The sequence below is a fragment of the Dermochelys coriacea genome, chromosome 1 (assembly GCF_009764565.3).
Source record: "Dermochelys coriacea isolate rDerCor1 chromosome 1, rDerCor1.pri.v4, whole genome shotgun sequence".
Lineage (NCBI taxonomy): Eukaryota > Metazoa > Chordata > Testudines > Dermochelyidae > Dermochelys > Dermochelys coriacea.
The window spans coordinates 207,146,443-207,166,551 of NC_050068.2; the positions used below are offsets into that span (position 1 = coordinate 207,146,443).

The following is a 20,109-nucleotide window of genomic DNA, read 5'->3' on the forward strand; positions in this document are numbered from 1 at the left end:
TTATAGAATATATAACCAGCTTGGGGTCTCTGCCCTGCTTCTTGACAGTCTGCCCTGAGGTTGGAACGCACGTCATGAGCCACTCCAGACAGCGTGACAACTAGATTATTATTTTTTTGTGATTTGTGTCAAGCTCTGGATGGATGGAAATTAAAACTTAATTCAATAAGCACAAAAAGAGCATTTAAAAATATTTAATAAGAAACTTAAAACAACCTTAATATGTCCTGGATACATCAATTCTCAAAGAGTTTATTAAAACATGTGTTGCATTTAAAACTAATTTATTAAACAAACAAGGTATTATCTGTAGCTAGTGAATTGAACTGATTGTTTCTGGTCACGATGTGCTTCACAATTTACATTTCGTAGATCTCATTCTTGTTTTTATTTACAGCTTGGAGAAGGTCAACAAGCTTTCCTGCTTTTTCTCCTCCCAATCCATTTCTAATTTTGAATGAAGTGTAATCCCAAAGAGATTACCTAGGTTCCAGGGACTCTGTCTGCTAGTAGCTCAGGGAGAGGAACTCTGTCCCTGGTAGAAGGTGGAGCCAAGGCAGACTCAGTCTGCTCGGCAACCAATCGGGAGTGAGGTCCTCCCAGGAAGCTTAGGAGAGGGGAGAAGCCATTTTGGAGCAGTCTGGAGCCAGCCAGGGAATGTGGAGGATTGGTTGTAGGGAGCTGGTGAGTCCCACACGTGCATGCAGGGTTTTCCCTGAGAACTGGCCTCTGGAGACCTGAAAGCAAGATCTCTCAGCTTGGCCCTTTCCCTCTTCTCCAAGGCGACTCCCAGTTTGTAGAGCTTTGTTGGGAAAACTTCCCCCAGTCAGCTCTCCAACTCTATAGGTGACATCAGTCTCCATATGGCCTGCTCTGCTCTGGCTGTTAGTCCAAGGCTACTGCCTGCTGTAAGTGTGTCTGAGCGCGGGGGTGGGAGATTAAAGTTTGGATTTTAGTATAGTTTTGTAATATGCACCTTGAGCCCTGCACCCTTTTGTGGTGAGGGGAAATCCTGGAAGCAGCAAGACTCCTGCATGAAGAGGACGCCTGCCAGCAGTAATCATCAACCACTCTGCAGTGACTGAGGAGTCCAGAGCCATCTCTGAACCCGAGGATTTGTCATGGAGTTGAGAGTCACCATCTTTCAGTTCGCTAGTCAGGGAAATTGTTTGGGAGACCCCTAACTCCCTGAACTGTGTCCTCAAGCCAAAGGGTAAAGGTTTGGGGATTTTATAACCTGCTGCCCTATTAAATCTGCAGAGGGACTTACCGGCGTATCCCACTTATGAGTTTCTTGGGCTGTACTGAACCCAATCAGTCACACTAACTGCTGCACAGAAGATATTGTTGTCATGGGTCATCAAGGCCCCTACAAAGTTCGCGTACCAACAGGACACTAATTTTATGTTGGTGATATCAGGTCACATGACTGGGGAAATTCATGGGTATAATCAGCATGGGCACCGGTGACCCTGAGAATAGTGTTTTACCCTGTTTTATTTATTTCCTGTTTAATATAATTACTCTGTTAAATATATTGTACGTCTTTTTGTTATTTCTTGGAAATCTAGCAAGTGATTAGAATTTTCTTCCCAAGCTGCCCTGCTGACCCTGCCAGGAAGGAGCAAGGGGTGTTGAGGCAATGCCAAATAAATTCATACAGGAAGAAAAGGAAGTTACACCCTGCTGAGTGGGTGGTGGGATCCAGAAGAACCCACGCCTGTCCATCAAAACCCATAAAGAGATTGGCACTAAAGGAGGCAACTGGTTGGAAAGGGGGTGCTACAGAAATAATCATTGAAATGAATCAAGTGAAAAGAAAAATATTCTCTCTGCACCTGCAAAAGAGGCTACTGCTGTCAAAAGCTGGTTTTAGTACTTCCACAGACTCTGGTGCCACCTGCCCTAGCCAGTGACTTCCACCAGTTCAATGGTTTGGCTTTCTTTAAAACTTGGCAGCAAATATGTATCACCTAAAATTTTTTACATTAATTTAAATCATTTTAATATATCATAGTAAGTTTATGGCTTAGCGTAGGTGTCAATTTCAAATTTGATTTTAAAATAAATCTATATTTAATGTAAAATGAAATGAAAAAATCCGATTTAAATAAAAAAACCTTATTTTAAAAAATTATTATCCACCCTGATGCCCAAGCTCAGATGAGTGTGCGCGGTGATAAATGGTTGGTACTCACAGGTGACTGCCCCTGGGTCCTGGTCAAGGAGTGGGAAAGTTGCAAAATTCCAATCTGATGCAGGTAAGGACTAAAGGCCCAAGATGCGAGGTGGGTGCATTCAAAGAAACCAGAAAGCTAGCTTTGTAACAGTGACAACCGCTTTCAAATTTGAACCTTCTCCCACCCTCAGGCTCAGAACACACATTCCCCCCAAACCTAACTCCCTGTAGGCTCACTCCTACCCAAAACCCATCACAACACACTCCGAAATGTGCACACACAGACTTGCATGCGGTGTTGTAGCCATGTTGGCCCCAAGATATTAGACACACAAGGTGAACCAATTTCTCCAGGAAAAGTTATTACCTCATCCACCTTGTCACACACGCTTGTTATTCGGGCTGCAGAAGCAGAAGGGACCATATGCAGGAAACACAATGTGTTTCCTTTGTAACACTGAACAAAAATATCCCCAAAGAAGCCTGTATTTTCTGCTTTTCTTCTGCAGAGAAGCCAGAAGTCCCACGGTGGCAGCCTCTGGGGGCTGGAGCTGCTCCGGTCCACCTGAAGCCTACCAGTGGCAGAAGGTGGCACTACATCCAGCTGTGTATCACCACACTACACAATAGTGACCTGTTAGAACCTAGTGACCAGCCATTCATGCAAGGCTCACCTAATTCAGGGGCTCTGAAAGGACTTGCAAGTCCTTAGTTTCCAAGTAAGAGACACTAGCAATCAGCTTAGCAGAGTGAAAAAAATCTCCTTTTAAGATTAAAGTCAGGTTCCTTAGCCTGGGAAGAGCTAGACAAAATGGAGAGGAAAGACACCACCCACTTCCTATCAAATTCTTGTTAGTTTCTTTCCTTTCCGGTTTCTCTCTTCTTTCAAGCAGAGTCTACAGGAAATAGAAGAGGATTCAGAGACTTCATGGAAAGAAATTTTTAAAGACAGTTGGAGAAGGTAGGTGTGGCTAGTGGAGGCATATAGAGAAAATCTCTCCGGCGAAAATTCCCCAGTTAAGCCACTGAATCTGGGATTTGCCGTGCAGGGCTTGATATCATCTCTTCTAGCTATATCAGCACCTCTGGTCTAATAAAGACACTTCAAAGGACCAGATTAGGAGCCAAGAGTTAGGAGAATTACTGCAGGCTGGCCAGGTGGGCAATTGCCAGAAAATGAAGGCTGGCCCTTACTGGTATTTGGGAGGTTTACACCTGTAGGCCAGGACTCGTATGAGACATCTTCCTTGTCTAGCAGCCATCTTTTGGCCCTGCCATATTGCTCTTGTCCCCATATTGCTTTGCTCGCTAGACTGCCGCACAAAGCGCAAAGAATTTGTTCACCCAGGCTATCTGATCTAAGAAATTCTGTGATACACAAGAGCTGTGTTTAAAAATAAGTTTCTCCTATATCTGCCAGTTCTCTCCTATTTTCCGAAAGGCAACATTGAATTGCCCTAAAAGCCAGAATCAATCAACTCCTGAGTTCTAATCCCAGTTCTGATAATCTATGCCTCAATTCGTCCATGCATAAAACAGGAACAACACTAACCTATGTCACAATGCAGTTGTGAAGATTAATGTTTGTATAGTGTTTTGCAAAGAGAAAGTGCTATGTAAGAGCTAAATACTATTAGTATTATCAGGTATTTCATTGCACCACTGATTTTCAGACATTTATCCTCTCTAAATTCTGAGTAAAACACTGAATAAGTCAATCATCAGACATGAAAGCAGCCTATATCAATCTCTGTAAAATACAGAAAAAAGAAAACTGACAAGGCAATCAAGTTAACAGAAATAGCACAAGTGGAATCAGTGCTGGACACATTCCTACCTGCCCCCAGGAAAAGTAGAGCCACACCCTCGTGCTTGGGACAGTGGGCTCTCTCCAACCAGGGTTGGCATTTCAATCTCAAAGTCTTTCGGCACATTCTGGATATTAGGTTCTATGAAGCTTATGCGACCTAAAATGGAACAAGAGCAAGAAGAAAATAAGGACCAAGAAGGAAACAGTTAAATGTAAGCATAGCATACATCTGAACATACAGCCTGAACACACACACACACACACACACACACACACACACACACTAAAATATTTCTGTGCAGAGCAGAGAACAAAGAAAATCCATGTGTCAAAATCACTGCTTTCTGAACTATAAACATCTTGGGAGAAATGAGACTAAACTTAAAATCATTACTTGTCAAACACCTTAAAAAGAACCAATTTTACCTCCCTTAAAATTACTTCAGCCTTAATAGGAATGCTTACCAGCAGAGGCGGATTAAAGTTTTGTGAGGCCCTGGGCCAGAACGAGTGGGGGCCTCTCCCCACCCTTGCAGTCCCACCCCCATTCTGCCCCTTCCCTGCCTATTGTCCCACCCTGTTCTGCCCCTTTCCTGCACCGCCCTGCCCCACACACGATCAGCCCCATTCTGCCCCCCACTGTGGCTCAACCACCTTGCTCCTTTCTGCTCCCTCACCCCCACTGCGACCCCTAGGCCGGAGTAGCTCTGTCTTCCCCACACGTCCCCATGGCCCTGGGCCACAGCAGAGAGTGAGAGTTCCCCAGCCCTGAGGCTGCAGCAGGGACCTAGAGCTCCTTAAGTCCCAGGGCCATAGGTGTAGTTTAGCGGCTATATTTGGGGGCGGTAAAGCTCGCACATGTGCACACTGAAGCCAGTTCCCTGCCTACAGTAGTACCTGGGCTGTATAGTACAGGACAGCATAACAGTTGAGCCCCAGCTGCTGCTGGTGACCACTCTGGCACTGGCTGCTACAGCGATGTCACTGCTCTGATGTTGCTGCAATCGTCTCCTTGCTGGGGCTGCTGCTGCCCAGGGAACGCCACACGCTGGGCCCCTGCCTCCACTCACCCATTCCCATATCCCCATCCCCACTAACTTCCTCACCCCAACCCCTTGCTCTGTTCCCCTGCAGGCACTCTCAGTTGTAGCAGAAACTGGCAGGCACTAGGACCCAGGACGTGGCATCCAGCTGTTGAGACAGGACCCGGAGCACAGGGCCCGCTCCCTAGGAGCCAAAACATGCTGGAAGGATGGGGCGGCCGGCACTGCATGGGAATGACAGAGCCTTCTTCTCCCCAGGCAGGGTGAGCAGAGCAAGTCCTGCAGGGCAGCTCAGCATTTGCGGAAATGGGGAGTGGCGTGTGACACCTCCCCCAATACCTCGCCTCTGTTTGAGGGGGAAATGCCTCCCCCGCTCCAATCTATGCCTAAGCTTGGAGGCTGCAGCCGGGGTCAGGATGCTGGGCTCCCCCAGGGAGCAGGGTTGGGGCCATGGGGGCTTGCCCCACCCACCTGCCTGGCACTGCTGCCAGGGAGCAGGGTCAGGACATGGGAGTTTGGCCCACCCCGACTGCCTGCATGGCGCTCCTGCCGGGGAACAGGGTCGGGGTGTGGGGACACCTATTTTTCCAGGGGACACAGGCTCTGTCGGCCCAGTGGCTAATCTGCCATAACTTTACTGTTTTTGTACATTCCAAGTAGAATCATTGAGGATACAGATGTGCAAGCAATCTTGATGGCTTCTCCATTAAAAATGGAGAGCCGGGAGTGGTCTGTACACTAGAGAAATTCTGTTTACCAAAAGTAAGAGGATAAAATTGGTAAGAAAAAAAAAAAAAACGGTTACCTGCCCTTTGTAACCGTTATTCTTCGAGATGTGTTGCTCATGTCCATTCCATTTTAGGTGTGCGCGCACCCATGTGCGCGGTCATAAGAGACTTTTGCCTTAGTGGTATCTGTAGGGCCGACTGTGGTGCCGTGGTACATCAGGCGCTACTGGCCCTATGCCCTCTCAGTTCCTTCTTGCTGACATCTCCGGGCAATGGAATGGACATGAGCAACACATCTCCAAGAACAACAGTTAAAAAGGTAGGTAACCATTTTTTCTTCTTCGAGTGCTTTCTCATGTCGATTCCATTCTGGGTGACTCATAAGCGGAATCCTCGGAGGTAGGCTTGGAGTTCAGACTTGCAGATTGGAGCACTACTCTGCCAAAACCAGCATAATCTCTAGCCTGTTGGTCAGCGCATAGCGTGAAATGAACGTGTGAATGGACGGCCAAGTCTCAGCCCGACAAATTTCTTGGATCTACACCTGAGCAAGGAAGGCTGCCGAGGACGCCTGTGCCCTAGTCGAGTGAGCCATCACTATCACCTGTGGGGGCATCTTTGCCAGCTCATAACAGTAGCAGATGCAGACCATGATCCATGATGATATTCTTTGGGCAGATACTGGGCAACCCTTCATCCTATCTGTGACAGCAACGAACAACTGCACTGACTTACGGAACTGCTTTGTTCTATCTATGTAGAAGGCCAGGGCCCGTCTGATGTCCAGGGTATGCAACCTGCATTCCTCATCCATCGCGTGAGACTTTGGACAAAGGACCGGCAGGTATATGCCTTGACCAGTATGGAACTGGGAGACAACCCTGGACAGAAAGGCTGGGTACAAACGCAGCTGGATCGTGTAAAGTGGTTCTGATGTGAGCATCCTGATATTGGACACCCCACAGGCCGAAGTTATAGCGACTAAGTAGGAGACCTTCCAGGAGAGAAGCAGAAGGGAGCAGGAAGCCAGGGGCTCGAAGTGGGGGACCCATGAGCCTTGACAGCACAAAATTCAGGTCCCAAGGGGAACCAGGTTCTGGACATACGGGAAAAGGTACCCCCAGACCTTTCAGGAACCGCACTGTCATGGGGTGGGCAAAGGCCGACCTGCGTTGAATGCCAAAATGGCTACCAGGTGCACCTTGACCGAACCCAGTGACTTTTGAGGATTTAAAAGAGGTCACAAACACATATAAAGATGTACTTGACAGTGTCCTTGCGGGGTGACAGCCCATTGTTACTTGATCTGGTATATTTCAATAGTTCAGTCCAAACTCTGCATAACAAATGCACTATTCAAAGACCCCTGCAACACAGAGGCAAAACTCAGCCAAGCCAACTCAGTAAAACGCTGATCTTCAAAGTTCTTGAACATCACTGAACTGGGGGAGGGGTGGTCCTGACTGGACAGCTTTTCAGCCAGCACAGACTACTGTAAACATACGGTGAGTCAAAACCTTTTTGTTTTTAAATTACTTAGCTTGTGAAGTTAGAGGATGGAAGTTGTGAAGTTAACAAGAAGAACCTGCTCAGGAGATCCACCAGAGAATTCCGGGCTCCCAGGAAGTGTGACACCTTGAGATGAATGGCATGCTGCACACAGAAGTCCCACAACCGGAGACCCTCTTGACACAGAGCATACAAGCGGTCTCCGCCTTGCTTGTTGATATAGAACAGGGGTGGGCAAACTTTTTGGCCTGAGGGCCACATAGGCGTTGCAAAACTGTATGGAGGGCTGGGTAGGGAACACTGTGCCTCCCCAAACAGCTTAGCCCCCACGCCCATCCATCCCCTCCCACTTCCCACCCCCCCTCAGAACTCCTGACCCATCCAACGTTCCTTGTCTCCTGACCGCCCCCTCCCAGGACCCCAGTCCTTAACCGACCCTGGGACCCCTTGTCCCATATATCCAACCGCCCCCTGACTGCCCCCCGGGACTCCTTGCCCCATATCCAACCGCCCCCTGACTGTCCCCCAGGACTCCTTGCCCCATATCCAACCCCCCCCTTACCAAGCTGCTCAGAGCAGCAAAGCCCCGCCACCCAGCTGGAGCCAGCTTTGCCACTGCAGCACTGTCCGGCAGGAGCAGCGGGCCAGAGCACTGGCGGCGTGTTGTACTGAGGCTGCAGGGGAGAGGCCGGGGGCTCAAAGGCCAGGCAGGATGGTCCTGTGGGCCGGATGTGGCCCGCGGGCCGTAGTTTGCCCACCTCTGATGTAGAATATCACAGCAGTATCATCCATCAAGATCTGCACCATTCTGCCCTTTGGTAGGTTAGGAACACCTGGCAGGCCAAGTGTATCGCCCTGAGATCCCTTATGTTTATATGGAGAGAGCGATCCTCCTGGGACCAGAGGCCCTCCGTAATGAGGTTACCAAGATGGGCTCCCCACCCCAGATGCAAGGCATCAGAGACCAATGTCACTGATGGGAGCAGGGCCACAAAGGAACCCCTGCCAACACCGATCACAGTTCTGGCCACCAAGTCAGGGAGGAGAGCACATTCAATGGAAATCCAAATTGTGTCCACCAGGGGCGTAGACCAATGCCATCCACATCTGCAGGGGTCTGGGGCGCAGTCATGCATGCCAGGGTACATGCTGCCATGTAACCTAGTAGCCTGAGACATACCCAGGCAGTCGTGAGCGGATGGGCTCTGATGCATGCGATGAGCTTTGACATCGCTTGGATAAGTGACATCCCTGCTTTGTGACTCAATTTCCATACCTATAAAGTTGGGATAATATTCTAGGGAAGGAGGTTGGCTAATTTAATGAGCATTTTTGAAGTAGCTTGAGATCCTCATATGGAAGGTGCCCCAGAAATGTTTTAAACACTGAAGACCCAACCAAATGCTGTATCTGTGGGGATACACCAGAAACTTATATGTTCACACACTCACAACATTCTAGTAATATTGCTGGAAGAGTGCAAAGATACACAGGATTTTAAAGTCTCTAATCTTAATACAAATTAGCACTCTTCTGTATTTAAAACAGTTGTCATTAGTTTGGGTGGAAAATTAGATATGGAACATACTGAGCTCTTCCTCTTCACCCACAGAGGTTGCCACAGTGTGATCAGAAAAGATTTCATATACATCTTATTACCTGTTGCAGTGTGAGTCTGAGATATAGGATAGATCCTCTCCATCCCCAGTGCAGGATTCAAACGTTTCTCCCTCTGCAATGGAAACACCACTTTGGTCATTGCATTGGTGATCCTCCTCCATTCTAGGATCAGGCCCGGTAATGGGTGTAAGGCCTTTAATTTTTCCAAAACATCCTACAAAGGTAACAGCAGAACAGATATATTATTAGCTGTCTTACAAGTTCTACAAAAAGAGTTTCTTCAGTTCTGCAGAAACGATAAATCCTAATCTACAGGGAGTGATATACTTACAGTAGTCTTTAATTTTTCTAGTCACATCACAATATTATGTGAACATTAGCTCCACTCACATTTGCTGTATGGGCAGCAAGAATGCTATGACATGTAGCTGCTGTAATAACATGCAGCCAGAGAAACAATTATTAGAATTAACTTGTGTCTTGAGTCCTAAATAAAATTTGTAGAGTCTGCTTCATCAAATAAGTCACATGAAATTATCGCTTGCACCACCCCTGTATTGTCTCCTCTCTCACAGCATGAACTCTCTTCCTTCATGTTCTTAAACCATTGTTCCTTTTCTATCTATACATTAGGAGTGCCCAAACAAGGACCTTGACCACACTCGGCCCAGGACAAAGTGGACCATTTGCAATTAAAACCTTGAAGTCAAACAGTAATTTCTACTTATGGATCAAGGAAGGTACAAGCAAAAGCAAAAAAAGATGGCATATCATAATGCACATTCATATACAACCTGAGTACAGCCCCTGAGCTCCTAGTAGTTCAGTAAAGCACTCAGCACCATAAAAGTTAGTCAACCCCTGTTGTGTATTCTCACTTAATTTCTGCCCTTCACCCCTTTGTGTTGCCTCTGCTGTGCCACACCTGTGCTGAACATCAAACAAAATCTACTAACATCCTCATCTCCTCACTGCTGGAAGGTTTCCTGGGATCAGTATTTGCTTGTCAACCCACTTATCACATTGGAGCAAAGGGACATTGGGAGAACAACACAAGTTAATGAGTCCTGAAAATAAGGAACACATAAATCTGCTAATATGTTTTGTCCAACAAAAGCAGTAATTAGCTCCAGGCAATCAGGATGAGCACTGTGTTCCACAACAGTTAACAACTGACAATACTGTTGTTGGTCTTAGATCTTATACATGCTACCAATATATTCAGTTTTGAAACCCCAACAAGTTTGTGCTTCTGAAAGCAAATTCTGTGAAGCACAGAACACAGGAATGGTCACAGGGAAAATTCATCAGCTATGTTCTGCCACACAGGAACTAATACATGACCCCCAAAGCAAATCTCCTCCATTTACACTTAAATATTTTTTTTATGTATCTACATTGGTATTTATACTGTATTTATTACCACTGTATCTGAGCACCTTTCAATAATACAAATAACTGACTCACTGATGGGAGGTTCTCCAACTGTTAGCCCTATACATTTAACCTGGGATCTAAAACTCAATCTGTACAATTTCTGACTTGCAGTAAATGCTGCACACCATATTCAGGTCTGACTTAAACGCATCCAAATCCACTGTTTTAGAGTTGTGTCCTTGCTTACACCTCAGTCTCTTCCTAAGGCACAGTTGTAACTGAGGGAAGAAGAGTGGCACTTGGTTAAAATTCTGTTGATGTAGAAGGCAGAACAGAATCCAGCCCACACCCCAAGAGCTGAATAGGTTCTCCAGTGCTAACAGAAGCAGAAGGTAGGAATAATTTATTTTTATCAGAGTCAGCATATCTGACTCATATACATACAGAGAGCAGATATGTGAAGTAACAAGAAGTTCTTTGATAATCACTTTTCAGATGAGAACTATGCTTCAACTGTACCTTGGTTGTACTGAACTGCTTGCCCAACCTGACCCTGTTTCCATTAGTAGTTGCTCTTCTGGTGTAACCCAGAGTTTTCTTGTTCCCTTGTATTTTCATGTCTCCATTTGGTGGCAACTTCAGCTCCAAAAACAAGACCTAAAAGAGGCCAGCATTTCAGTAAATATCTATATTTTCATCACAGAAGAAAACATTAAATGACTCTGAGCATTAAAATAGCCTATATTCTAACCAAAGCACAGCACTAATGTTCCAGATAATTAAAAAGCTGATTAAAGAACTGCGTTACCCTCTGCTGTTCCTCCTTATATTAATTAACTACGGAATGTAGTCTAAAATCTCATTTTCTAATCCTAAAAGTTTGGGAGCTGTGTTTCTAGATAAGGTAATTGACTGCTATAAAGTAATGTTACATGTATCCTTGCTTCTTAATGGCCAGCTGTAATGAAAATAGAAGTGAAGATGTCAAATGAGATGGAAAGGCCTCATGGGAGTAAGAGGGAGGAAGAGAGGAAGGGGAAAAGAAAAAATGTTAGCAAGGAAGAGACCGCAGAACAAAATGCACTGAAGGAAATGGTGGCAACTACCATCACAGAATAGCTTCAAATAATTTGGATATTGGAGTTTTTCTATCAATTTCCATCAGTTAAAAAACTAGCCATGATGAAGTATTTATTTTTCATTAGATATACGGGCACTATGGTAACAGAATAATAAATAGTAATCCTAATACTACACAATTCTTTATTTCTTGTCCTAAATTGTTGTGTAATATATTGCACTATTTAACAGCTGCTGTGTTTCATTCTGGAGCTGGCAGGCATGAGCGGAAGTAATTTTCACACACATTTGTATAACAAAGGTTTTACTGGCATGAAATTAGAATGATCATATTCTGGGTTTAGTTTTTATTTGTTTGGGTCTCTTTCTGAAGCATCAGAGATGGCCATGTTTGGGGATGGGACACGGGGTGGGGGGGAGAGATGGGCCGGGCCAGTGATCTGATGTGGTACAGAGAATTTTCTCTCAGATCTTTGGCTGGGTGGTTCTAGCTCACGTGCTCAGGCTCTACCTGATTGCCATATGTTGGTCAGGAAGGAATTTTCCCCCTGGGTCAGACTGGCAGTGACCTTGGGAGATTTCCCCTTTCTTCTGCAGAGTGTGGGTGTGGGTCATTTGCCAGGATCGCCTTGGTATCTCTCAACCAATTCCCTACTTGCAGGAACCTCAGATATTGGTGCACTGCAGTTCCTCCTGTTCTCTGCCTGTGACAGAAGATAGCTGAGTCTCCTGAGGGCTGTAATATTTTTGTCTAATTCCAGTTTTGGGGTTTAATGTACAGGTAAGCTGGGTGGTGATGGTGGCCTGTGAAATACATGAGGGTCAGACCAGAAGATATGATGATACCTTCTAGCCTTAAACTATGACTCATGAGTGATGAAGCCACAACAGAATTATATGGATCATCTCAAATGAGTGCTAAAGCTTTATATCAAATCATTATAATTCTGTATATACTACATTTCTCAGAAACGTTATTTTAGAGAGGTTTAATTTTATTTCTTAGCCCTGATTGGTCACAAAACATTGGACCTTACGTTAATCCCTAGTTCAGGACTGGCTTCAGACCAGTGGGTACATTCCGTATTTGCAGGAAAGAAAAATATTTTTGTTGCATTTTTTTAAATGGCAGCTGTTTGAAACTTCTTGAAGGTTTGCAATGTTAAAAATAGTCCTGGTGGAAAGGAAATGGCAAGGTAATTGCAATTTATTGCTGTAATCAGCACACACAGAATGTGTAGAAAGCATCCATTTGGATCAAAAGTATTATATATATGCGAATTATCAGTAACTGATTTTCTTGAGTCTTTTTGGAAGGATTCGTTTGTATGAATGAGTTCACAGGTTCTGACAAGCTTAACAGCACCTGTTTCAAAACTTTTAAAGTAAGATTTCCATTTGTTTGTGCCTGAAATGTCGAGGGCAGGAGTAACTGGTCAACACAAATCAGTTCATATACCAGTCAGACCATGCCATGTCACAGCTCATGCATACAAACATCAATGTCTCTTTAAATAAGGCAATATTAATGTAGTAATGAAGTAGCTCTAGGGCTTGTCTACATGGGGAAGCTACTGCAAAATAAGGTATACTTTTAAGTGCAGTAGCTATTCCACACTAGTTCCCCACATGGACAGCCTTATTCTCCATTAAGAGTGCCTTTGTGCAGTTTACCTTAATCCAAATGGATTAATTTGAACTGCGCAAAGGCAATTTTAGGGAATAAGTACCCACACAAGAAGCCAGAATGTAGACAAGCCACTAGGCTCACATTATTAGCCCAAAACATTCTGGCAGCAATTTGGCAGGTGGCACATCCGATACATCATGGGCTGCAGACAGCATCTTTACAAATTAAAGATCTGATTCTGCAAAGTGCTGCAAACCCTCACCTTCCACTGAAGTCACTGGGAGGTGAGTACCATGCAGGAAGTGCTCAGCACCTTGCAGGACTAGGGCCTATGATGGCTGAAAAGGAAAACCAACTTAGATCAGAATTAAACTTGGTTTCTGTCTTTCCTTAAAGTGCAATTCCCTCATCATCATCATACACACTCCAACCACCAAGGTTTTTACCCAAATATAAGAGAAATTAATGTGACAGAGCCCTCAGATGCAATCACCCTACCCAACTCCTTGAAATACCTCTGCAATGTCATCAGGGCTGGTCAAAGAGAAGCTGTGGCCAGCCATCTGATAAGCCTGGGCCTCAATCTCATTCAGTTTAGCTTGCATGACATGTTTTTGGGTCTCGCACTCTGTTGTGCTAAAACCTATTCCATTCAGTTCCAGCAGGGCCAAGCAGTATTGGGTGGGCATCTCCACTTTATGGAAAACATCTGAAATAAGTAGAAAAACCAAGAAATGAATTTATAACATCAATGGCAGGTCTATTACAGCTGGATTTGGCAAATACCAAATCAACTAGATTTATAAACCCAGAATACAATGGCTGCTCATGCTCATTGTAAATTTCTAATCCCAGGATGACAACAATATTTATGTATGCAATGTTGTTGTAGCTGCGTTGGCCCCAGGATATTAGAAAGCTAAGGTGGGTGAGATAATATATTCTATTGGACCAACTTCTGTTGGTGAGCAAGACAAACTTTGAGTGCACATAGAGCTCTTCTTCAGGTCTGGCTGAAGAAGGTCTACACAAAGCTCTTTTTAGGTAAGTTCAAAAGCTTGTCTCTCTCACCAACAAAATTTGATCCAATAAAAGATACAACTCACCCACCTTGGCTCAACAATATTTATGACCATTCTTAAGAACCAAATATGCAGTATATTATAAGGAGATGTTTGTGATGGAGTGCAATGAAATTGGAAGATGGAGAGCCTTATATCAGGGAATGTTATAGAGCCTTGTATTAAGGAACACTACACTTTCCAGAAAAATAAAATAAAATAAAACCCAAACACAGAACTTCCTATGCTCCTTGACATAAAACATGTTTATTTCTCAGAACAAAGATTTCAAACCCCAATTATTTTCCTTATATTAGATACAGTAAAAGCTGTGTTATCTGTTAACTGTTATTTACCAGTTGGAGAGCTCTATAAACCGGCATTTCTGATATTCATCGAAAGTCCAGCTGGTGCGGGGCCAGCAGGCTCCCTACCTGGCACCGTTTGGCTTCCTGGAAGCGGTGATATGTCTCTGCTATTCCTAGGTGGAGAAACAGCCATGAGGGCACTGTGCGCTGCCCTAACCTCACCCAAAGTGCTGGCTCCGCAGCTCCCATTGGCCAGGAACCAAGGCCAATGGGAGCTGCAGGGGTGGCGCTGCGGCAGAGCCAGAGCCGCCTGGCTGCGCCTCCACCTAGAAGCAGCAGAGACCTGTCGCCTCTTTTGGGGAGCTACCCGAGGTGAGCACTGCCCAGATCTGGCACCCCAAAAACCCTCCCGCACCTCAACTCCCTCCCTCTTAATTAACTGGAATTTTTGACTTACCAGCACCCTCCATTCCCCCAACATGCCGGATAAAAATGCTTTTACTGTACTGTGGTGATAGGTATTATAGAAATACTAAGACCATTCACATGTATAATGTGCCACAATTAAAAGGAAACTGGCTACAGGGCTCAGTAACAACAAGATCTACTTACAACATATATACATATGCCCTTCTTTTACTTTAACAAGAGAATTAACAACATTGTGCTGCCAACTTAGACAACTCCCCAACGCAAATTTCAGTGCAAAGCCAATGAGCCTGCAGGTCCATATACTAGGGACTCAACATAGTTTCATGCACCCATATGTATACATACTGAAAAGGTCTCAACAAATCAGTTAGTTCATGGGATTACCTCCAGGTCCTCTTTACCTGTTAGATTTTCCTTCTGCAACAGGGCATTGAGTTGGTTCATGGTGTTGAAGATGAGCACAGATTCTATGGCTGCTCGGTACCGGCCAGAGTAATCAGCATTTGCACTAAGTCCCAGGCTCTGAACTCGTTGGCCGATTCCCACCCCTTCAAGTAAGGGCAGTTCGTGAGGGAGAAAGTTGGTTACCATGTTGTGAAGGGTACACTCCTTAGAGTCAGGGTCCAGCAGCCAGCATGCTACCTAAAATAGAGACAAACCTAACCTGAAAATCCTTTTATTGATTATAATACTTCAACAAAAATATTAATTGGGAATTAGACCAAAAATTCTTAACATTAGTATTAAATTCAAACATCTGCAAAGTATCAGCTTTCTTGATTAAATAGGAGAGTTAGAATAATTCCTGGAAGAAATTAAATGATTTAGAGAGAAATTTTCAAAAGCACCTGAATGATATAGCAGCTTAAGGTTCACTGAAAGTCACTTAGGCACTTTTGAAAATTTTATCTGGAGTCAATTAAATGCACACAAAAATGTTGCCCTCAGTCAGTAATCCTTTCTATAAAACTCACAAAACTAAGCGATTGGGCAACAAAATGGCAAATGAAATTTAATGTGGATAAATGTAAAGTAATGCACATTGCAAAAGATAATCCCAACTAGACATACAATATAATGGGGGCTAATTTAGCTACAACTAATCAGGAGAAAGATCTTGGAGTCATCGTGGATAGTTCTCTGAAGACGTCCACACAGTGTGCAGCGTCAGTCAGAAAAGCAAACAGGATGTTAAGAATCATTAAAAAAGGGATAGAGAATAAGACGGAGAATGTCTTATTGCCCTTATATAAATCCATGGTATGTTCACATCTTGAATACTGCGTACAGATGTGGTCCCCTCATCTCAAAAAAGATGTATTGGCATTAGAAAAGGTTCAGAAAAGGGCAACCAAAATGATTAGGGGTTTGAAACGGGTCCCATATGAGGAGAAATTAAAGAAGCTAGGACTTTTCAGCTTGGAAAAGAGGAGACTAAGGGGGGATATGATAGAGGTATATAAAATCATGAGTGGTGTAGAGAAAGTGAATAAGGAAAAGTTATTTACTTGTTCCCATAATATAAGAACTAGGGGCCACCAAATGAAATTAATGGACAGCAGGTTTAAAACAAATAAAAGGAAGTTCTTCACTCAGCACACAGTCAACCTGTGGAACTCCTTGCCTGAGGATGTTGTGAAGGCTAGGACTATAACAGGGTTTAAAAGAGAACTGGATAAATTCATAGAGGTTAAGTCCATTCATGGCTATTAGCCAGGATGGGTAAGGAATGGTGTCCCTAGCCTCCTTTGTCAGAGGGTGGAGATGGACGGCAAGAGAGAGATCACTTGATCATTACCTGTTGGGTTCACTCCCTCCAAGGCACCTAGCATTGGCCACTGTCAGTAGACAGGATACTGGGCTGGATGGACCTTTGATCTGACCCAGTATGGCCAATCTTATGTTCTAACACACATCCATTAAAATCTAAGATGGAGTAAATGTGAAAACTATAGTTAGAATGTGACTACTTTGAAAACTGACTTTGTAAAAAGTGGTATTATTGGTTTTACCATCAACGTGGGATCTGAGAAGCTGAGCTTTTTTCCTGATTGCATATCGGCTCTAGTAATAAGGATTCAGGAAGCCAATTCTATTTTCAATAACCCCTGTGCAAGCCCACTGTCTTTAATGAAATCAAAATTTCACCCTGAAACTGAAGTATAGCTAACAGCTCTGCTGATGGTGCATGAACTGTAAGAGAATCCAGCTCACTCTTCCATAATGGTGCTGCAGTGCAAAATGGAGTAAAAAGACACAAAAATACATGTTTAGTAAAGTAAACAGATCTGGTTACACACAGGAAACAGAGCAAGCTTTTTTTTTTTTTTATAAAAACGGTCTTATTTTATTTTTTACATTAAATCTACACCTTTATACTAAAAACTAAGCACTCTCTTGTGCTGCACATCTTAGATACAGTTTGCTTATCTACATATTTTGATAGTGACATCATGCAATTCCACCTGAAGGCTGGTCTGCTTTATATAAGCAATAATGGTAATATCTCCTAGTGACTAAATCCATCAGAGGTGATTTACAAATTTTAATTAAAGTCATAAGTAAAAAAAAAAGTCAGAAAATGTCAGACTTTAATGATTTGCCAGGTGGTAAAAGACACAGAAAAAAATGGATTATCCATGTGCTCTGTAATTAGTTACAAACAAAATGGTCTATAATCTATCAGGTTTACTGATGAGAAAAAACAAATGAAGACCTTCACAATTATATGCCTTCACTCTAAAGCCCTAGGGGACCAACTGTTTTTTAAGTGTTCACTGATATATAAACAATACTATGGCAAAGTATGAAATGAAGGTTACTTACCTGTAATCAACGTTCTTCAAGATAAGCCACTGCATATTCACACTTGTGAGATCAAGTTACCTGTGCTGCAAGCTTCTGAAACCTTCAGGAAAGCAGTATCCATTGAGGTTACTCGTCCCTCCTACCCTGAAGGAGTCCAAGGGCATGAAAGAGGGAGTGGCCCCAATTACCTCTCAGTTCCTTCTGCTAATTCATAGATTCATAGATACTAAGGTCAGAAGGGACCATTCTGATCATCTAGTCCGACCTCCTGCACAGCGCAGGCCACAGAATCTCACCCACCCACTCCTATGAAAAACCTCACCTATGTCTGAGCTATTGAAGTCCTTAAATCATGGTTCAAAGACTTCAAGGAGCAGAGAAGCCTCCCTCAAGTCAACCATGCCCCATGCTACAGAGGAAGGCGAAAAACCTCCAGGGCCTCTCCAATCTGCCCTGGAGGAAAATTCCTTCCCGACCCCAAATATGGCAATCAGCTAAACCCTGAGCATATGGGCAAGATTCACCAGCCAGATACCCAGGAAAGAATTTTCTATAGTAAATCAGATCCCATCCATCTAATATCCCATCTCAGGGGATTTGGCCTATTTACCCTGAATATTTAAAGATCAATTACTTACCAAAATCCCATTATCCCATCATACCATCTCCTCCATAAACTTATCGAGTAGAATCTTAAAGCCAGATAGATCTTTTGCCCCCACTGCTTCCCTTGGAAGGCTATTCCAAAACTTCACTCCTCTGATGGTTAAAAACCTTCGTCTGATTTCAAGTCTAAACTTCCTGGTGGCCAGTTTATACCCATTTGTTCTTGTGTCCACATTGGTGCTGAGCTTAAATAATTCCTCTCCCTCTCCTGTATTTATGCCTCTGATATATTTATAGAGAGCAATCATATCTCCCCTCAACCTTCTTTTAGTTAGGCTAAACAAGCCAAGCTCTTTAAATCTCCTTTCATAAGACAAGTTCTCCATTCCTCGGATCATCCTAGTAGCCCTTCTCTGTACCTGCTCCAGTTTGAATTCATCCTTTTTAAACATGGGAGACCAGAACTGCACACAGTATTCTAGGTGAGGTCTCACCAGTGCCTTGTATAACGGTACTAAAACCTCCTTATCCCTACTGGAAATGCCTCTCCTGATGCATCCCAAAACCGCATTAGCTTTTTTCACAGCCATATCACATTGGCAGCTCATAGTCATCTTATGATCAACCAATACTCCAAGGTCCTTCTCCTCTTCCGTTACTTCTAATTGATGCGTCCCCAACTTATAGCTAAAATTTTTGTTATTAATCCCTAAATGCATAACCTTACACTTCTCACTATTAAATTTCATCCTATTACTATTACTCCAGTTTACAAGGTAATCCAGATCCTCCTGTATAATATCCCGATCCTTCTCCGAATTGGCAATACCTCCCAGCTTTGTATCATCTGCAAACTTTATTAGCACCCTCCCACTTTTTGTGCCAAGGTCAGTAATAAAAAGATTAAATAAGATTGGTCCCAAAACCGATCCCTGAGGAACTCCACTGGTAACCTCCCTCCAACCTGACCGTTCGCCTTTCAGTAGGACCCGTTGCAGTCTCCCCTTTAACCAATTCCTTATCCACCTTTTGATGTTCATATTGATCCCCATCTTCTCCAATTTAACTAATAATTCCCCATGTGGCACGGTATCAAATGCCTTACTGAAATCTAGGTAAATTAGATCCACTGCATTTCCTTTATCTAAAAAATCTGTTACTTTTTCAAACAAGGAGATTAGGTTGGTTTGGCACGATCTACCTTTTGTAAAACCATGTTGTATTTTATCCCATTTACCATTGACTTCAATGTCCTTAACTAATTTCTCCTTCAAAATTTTTTCCAGGACCTTGCATACTACAGATGTCAAACTAACTGGCCTGTAGTTACCCGGATCACTTTTTTTTCCTCTCTTAAAAATAGGAACTATATTAGCAATTCTCCAATCATTCGGTACTATTCCTGAGTTTACAGATACATTAAAAATTCTTGCTAATGGGCTTGCAATTTCAGGTGCCAATTCCTTTAATATTCTTGGATGAAGATTATTTGGGCCCCCTGATTTAGTCCCATTAAGCTGTTTCAGTTTCGCTTCTACCTCTGATATGGTAATATCTACCTCTATATCCTCCTTCCCATTTGTCATGCTACCATTATCCCCGAGATCCTCTTTAGCCTTATTAAAGACTGAGGCAAAGTATTTGTTTAGATATTGGGCCATGCCTAGATTATCTTTAACCTCCACTCCATCCTCAGTGTTAAGCGGCCCCACTTCTTCCTTTTTAGTTTTCTTCTTATTTATATGGCTATAGAACCTTTTACTATTGGTTTTAATTCCCTTTGCAAGGTCCAACTCTACTCGACTTTTAGCCTGTCTCACTTGATCCCTACATGTTCTGACCTCAATTAGGTAGCTTTCCTTGCTGATCCCTCCCATCTTCCACTCCCTGTATGCTTTCTGCTTCTTCTTAATCACCT

At 43.6% G+C, this 20,109-nt stretch overlaps 1 protein-coding gene across 5 annotated transcripts in view; it reads right to left on the reverse strand.

The window, feature by feature from the left end:
* The window catches only part of POLQ (DNA polymerase theta), a 129,447-nt gene that overhangs the window by 17,586 nt on the left and 91,752 nt on the right, over positions 1-20,109 (reverse strand). For 3 of the 5 annotated variants that reach the window (XM_038386711.2, XM_038386710.2, XM_038386709.2), the window contains 5 exons: positions 15,179-15,419; positions 13,492-13,685; positions 10,786-10,923; positions 8,929-9,103; positions 4,017-4,146 (listed from right to left, as the gene is read on the reverse strand). In XM_038386711.2, the coding sequence (XP_038242639.1) occupies positions 4,017-4,146; positions 8,929-9,103; positions 10,786-10,923; positions 13,492-13,685; positions 15,179-15,419 (878 nt within the window). Of the gene's footprint in view, positions 1-4,016; positions 4,147-8,928; positions 9,104-10,785; positions 10,924-13,254; positions 13,315-13,491; positions 13,686-14,393; positions 14,519-15,178; positions 15,420-20,109 lie in introns of those variants that run through there. The other 2 variants (XM_038386713.1, XM_038386714.1) reach the window with 2 other exon arrangements.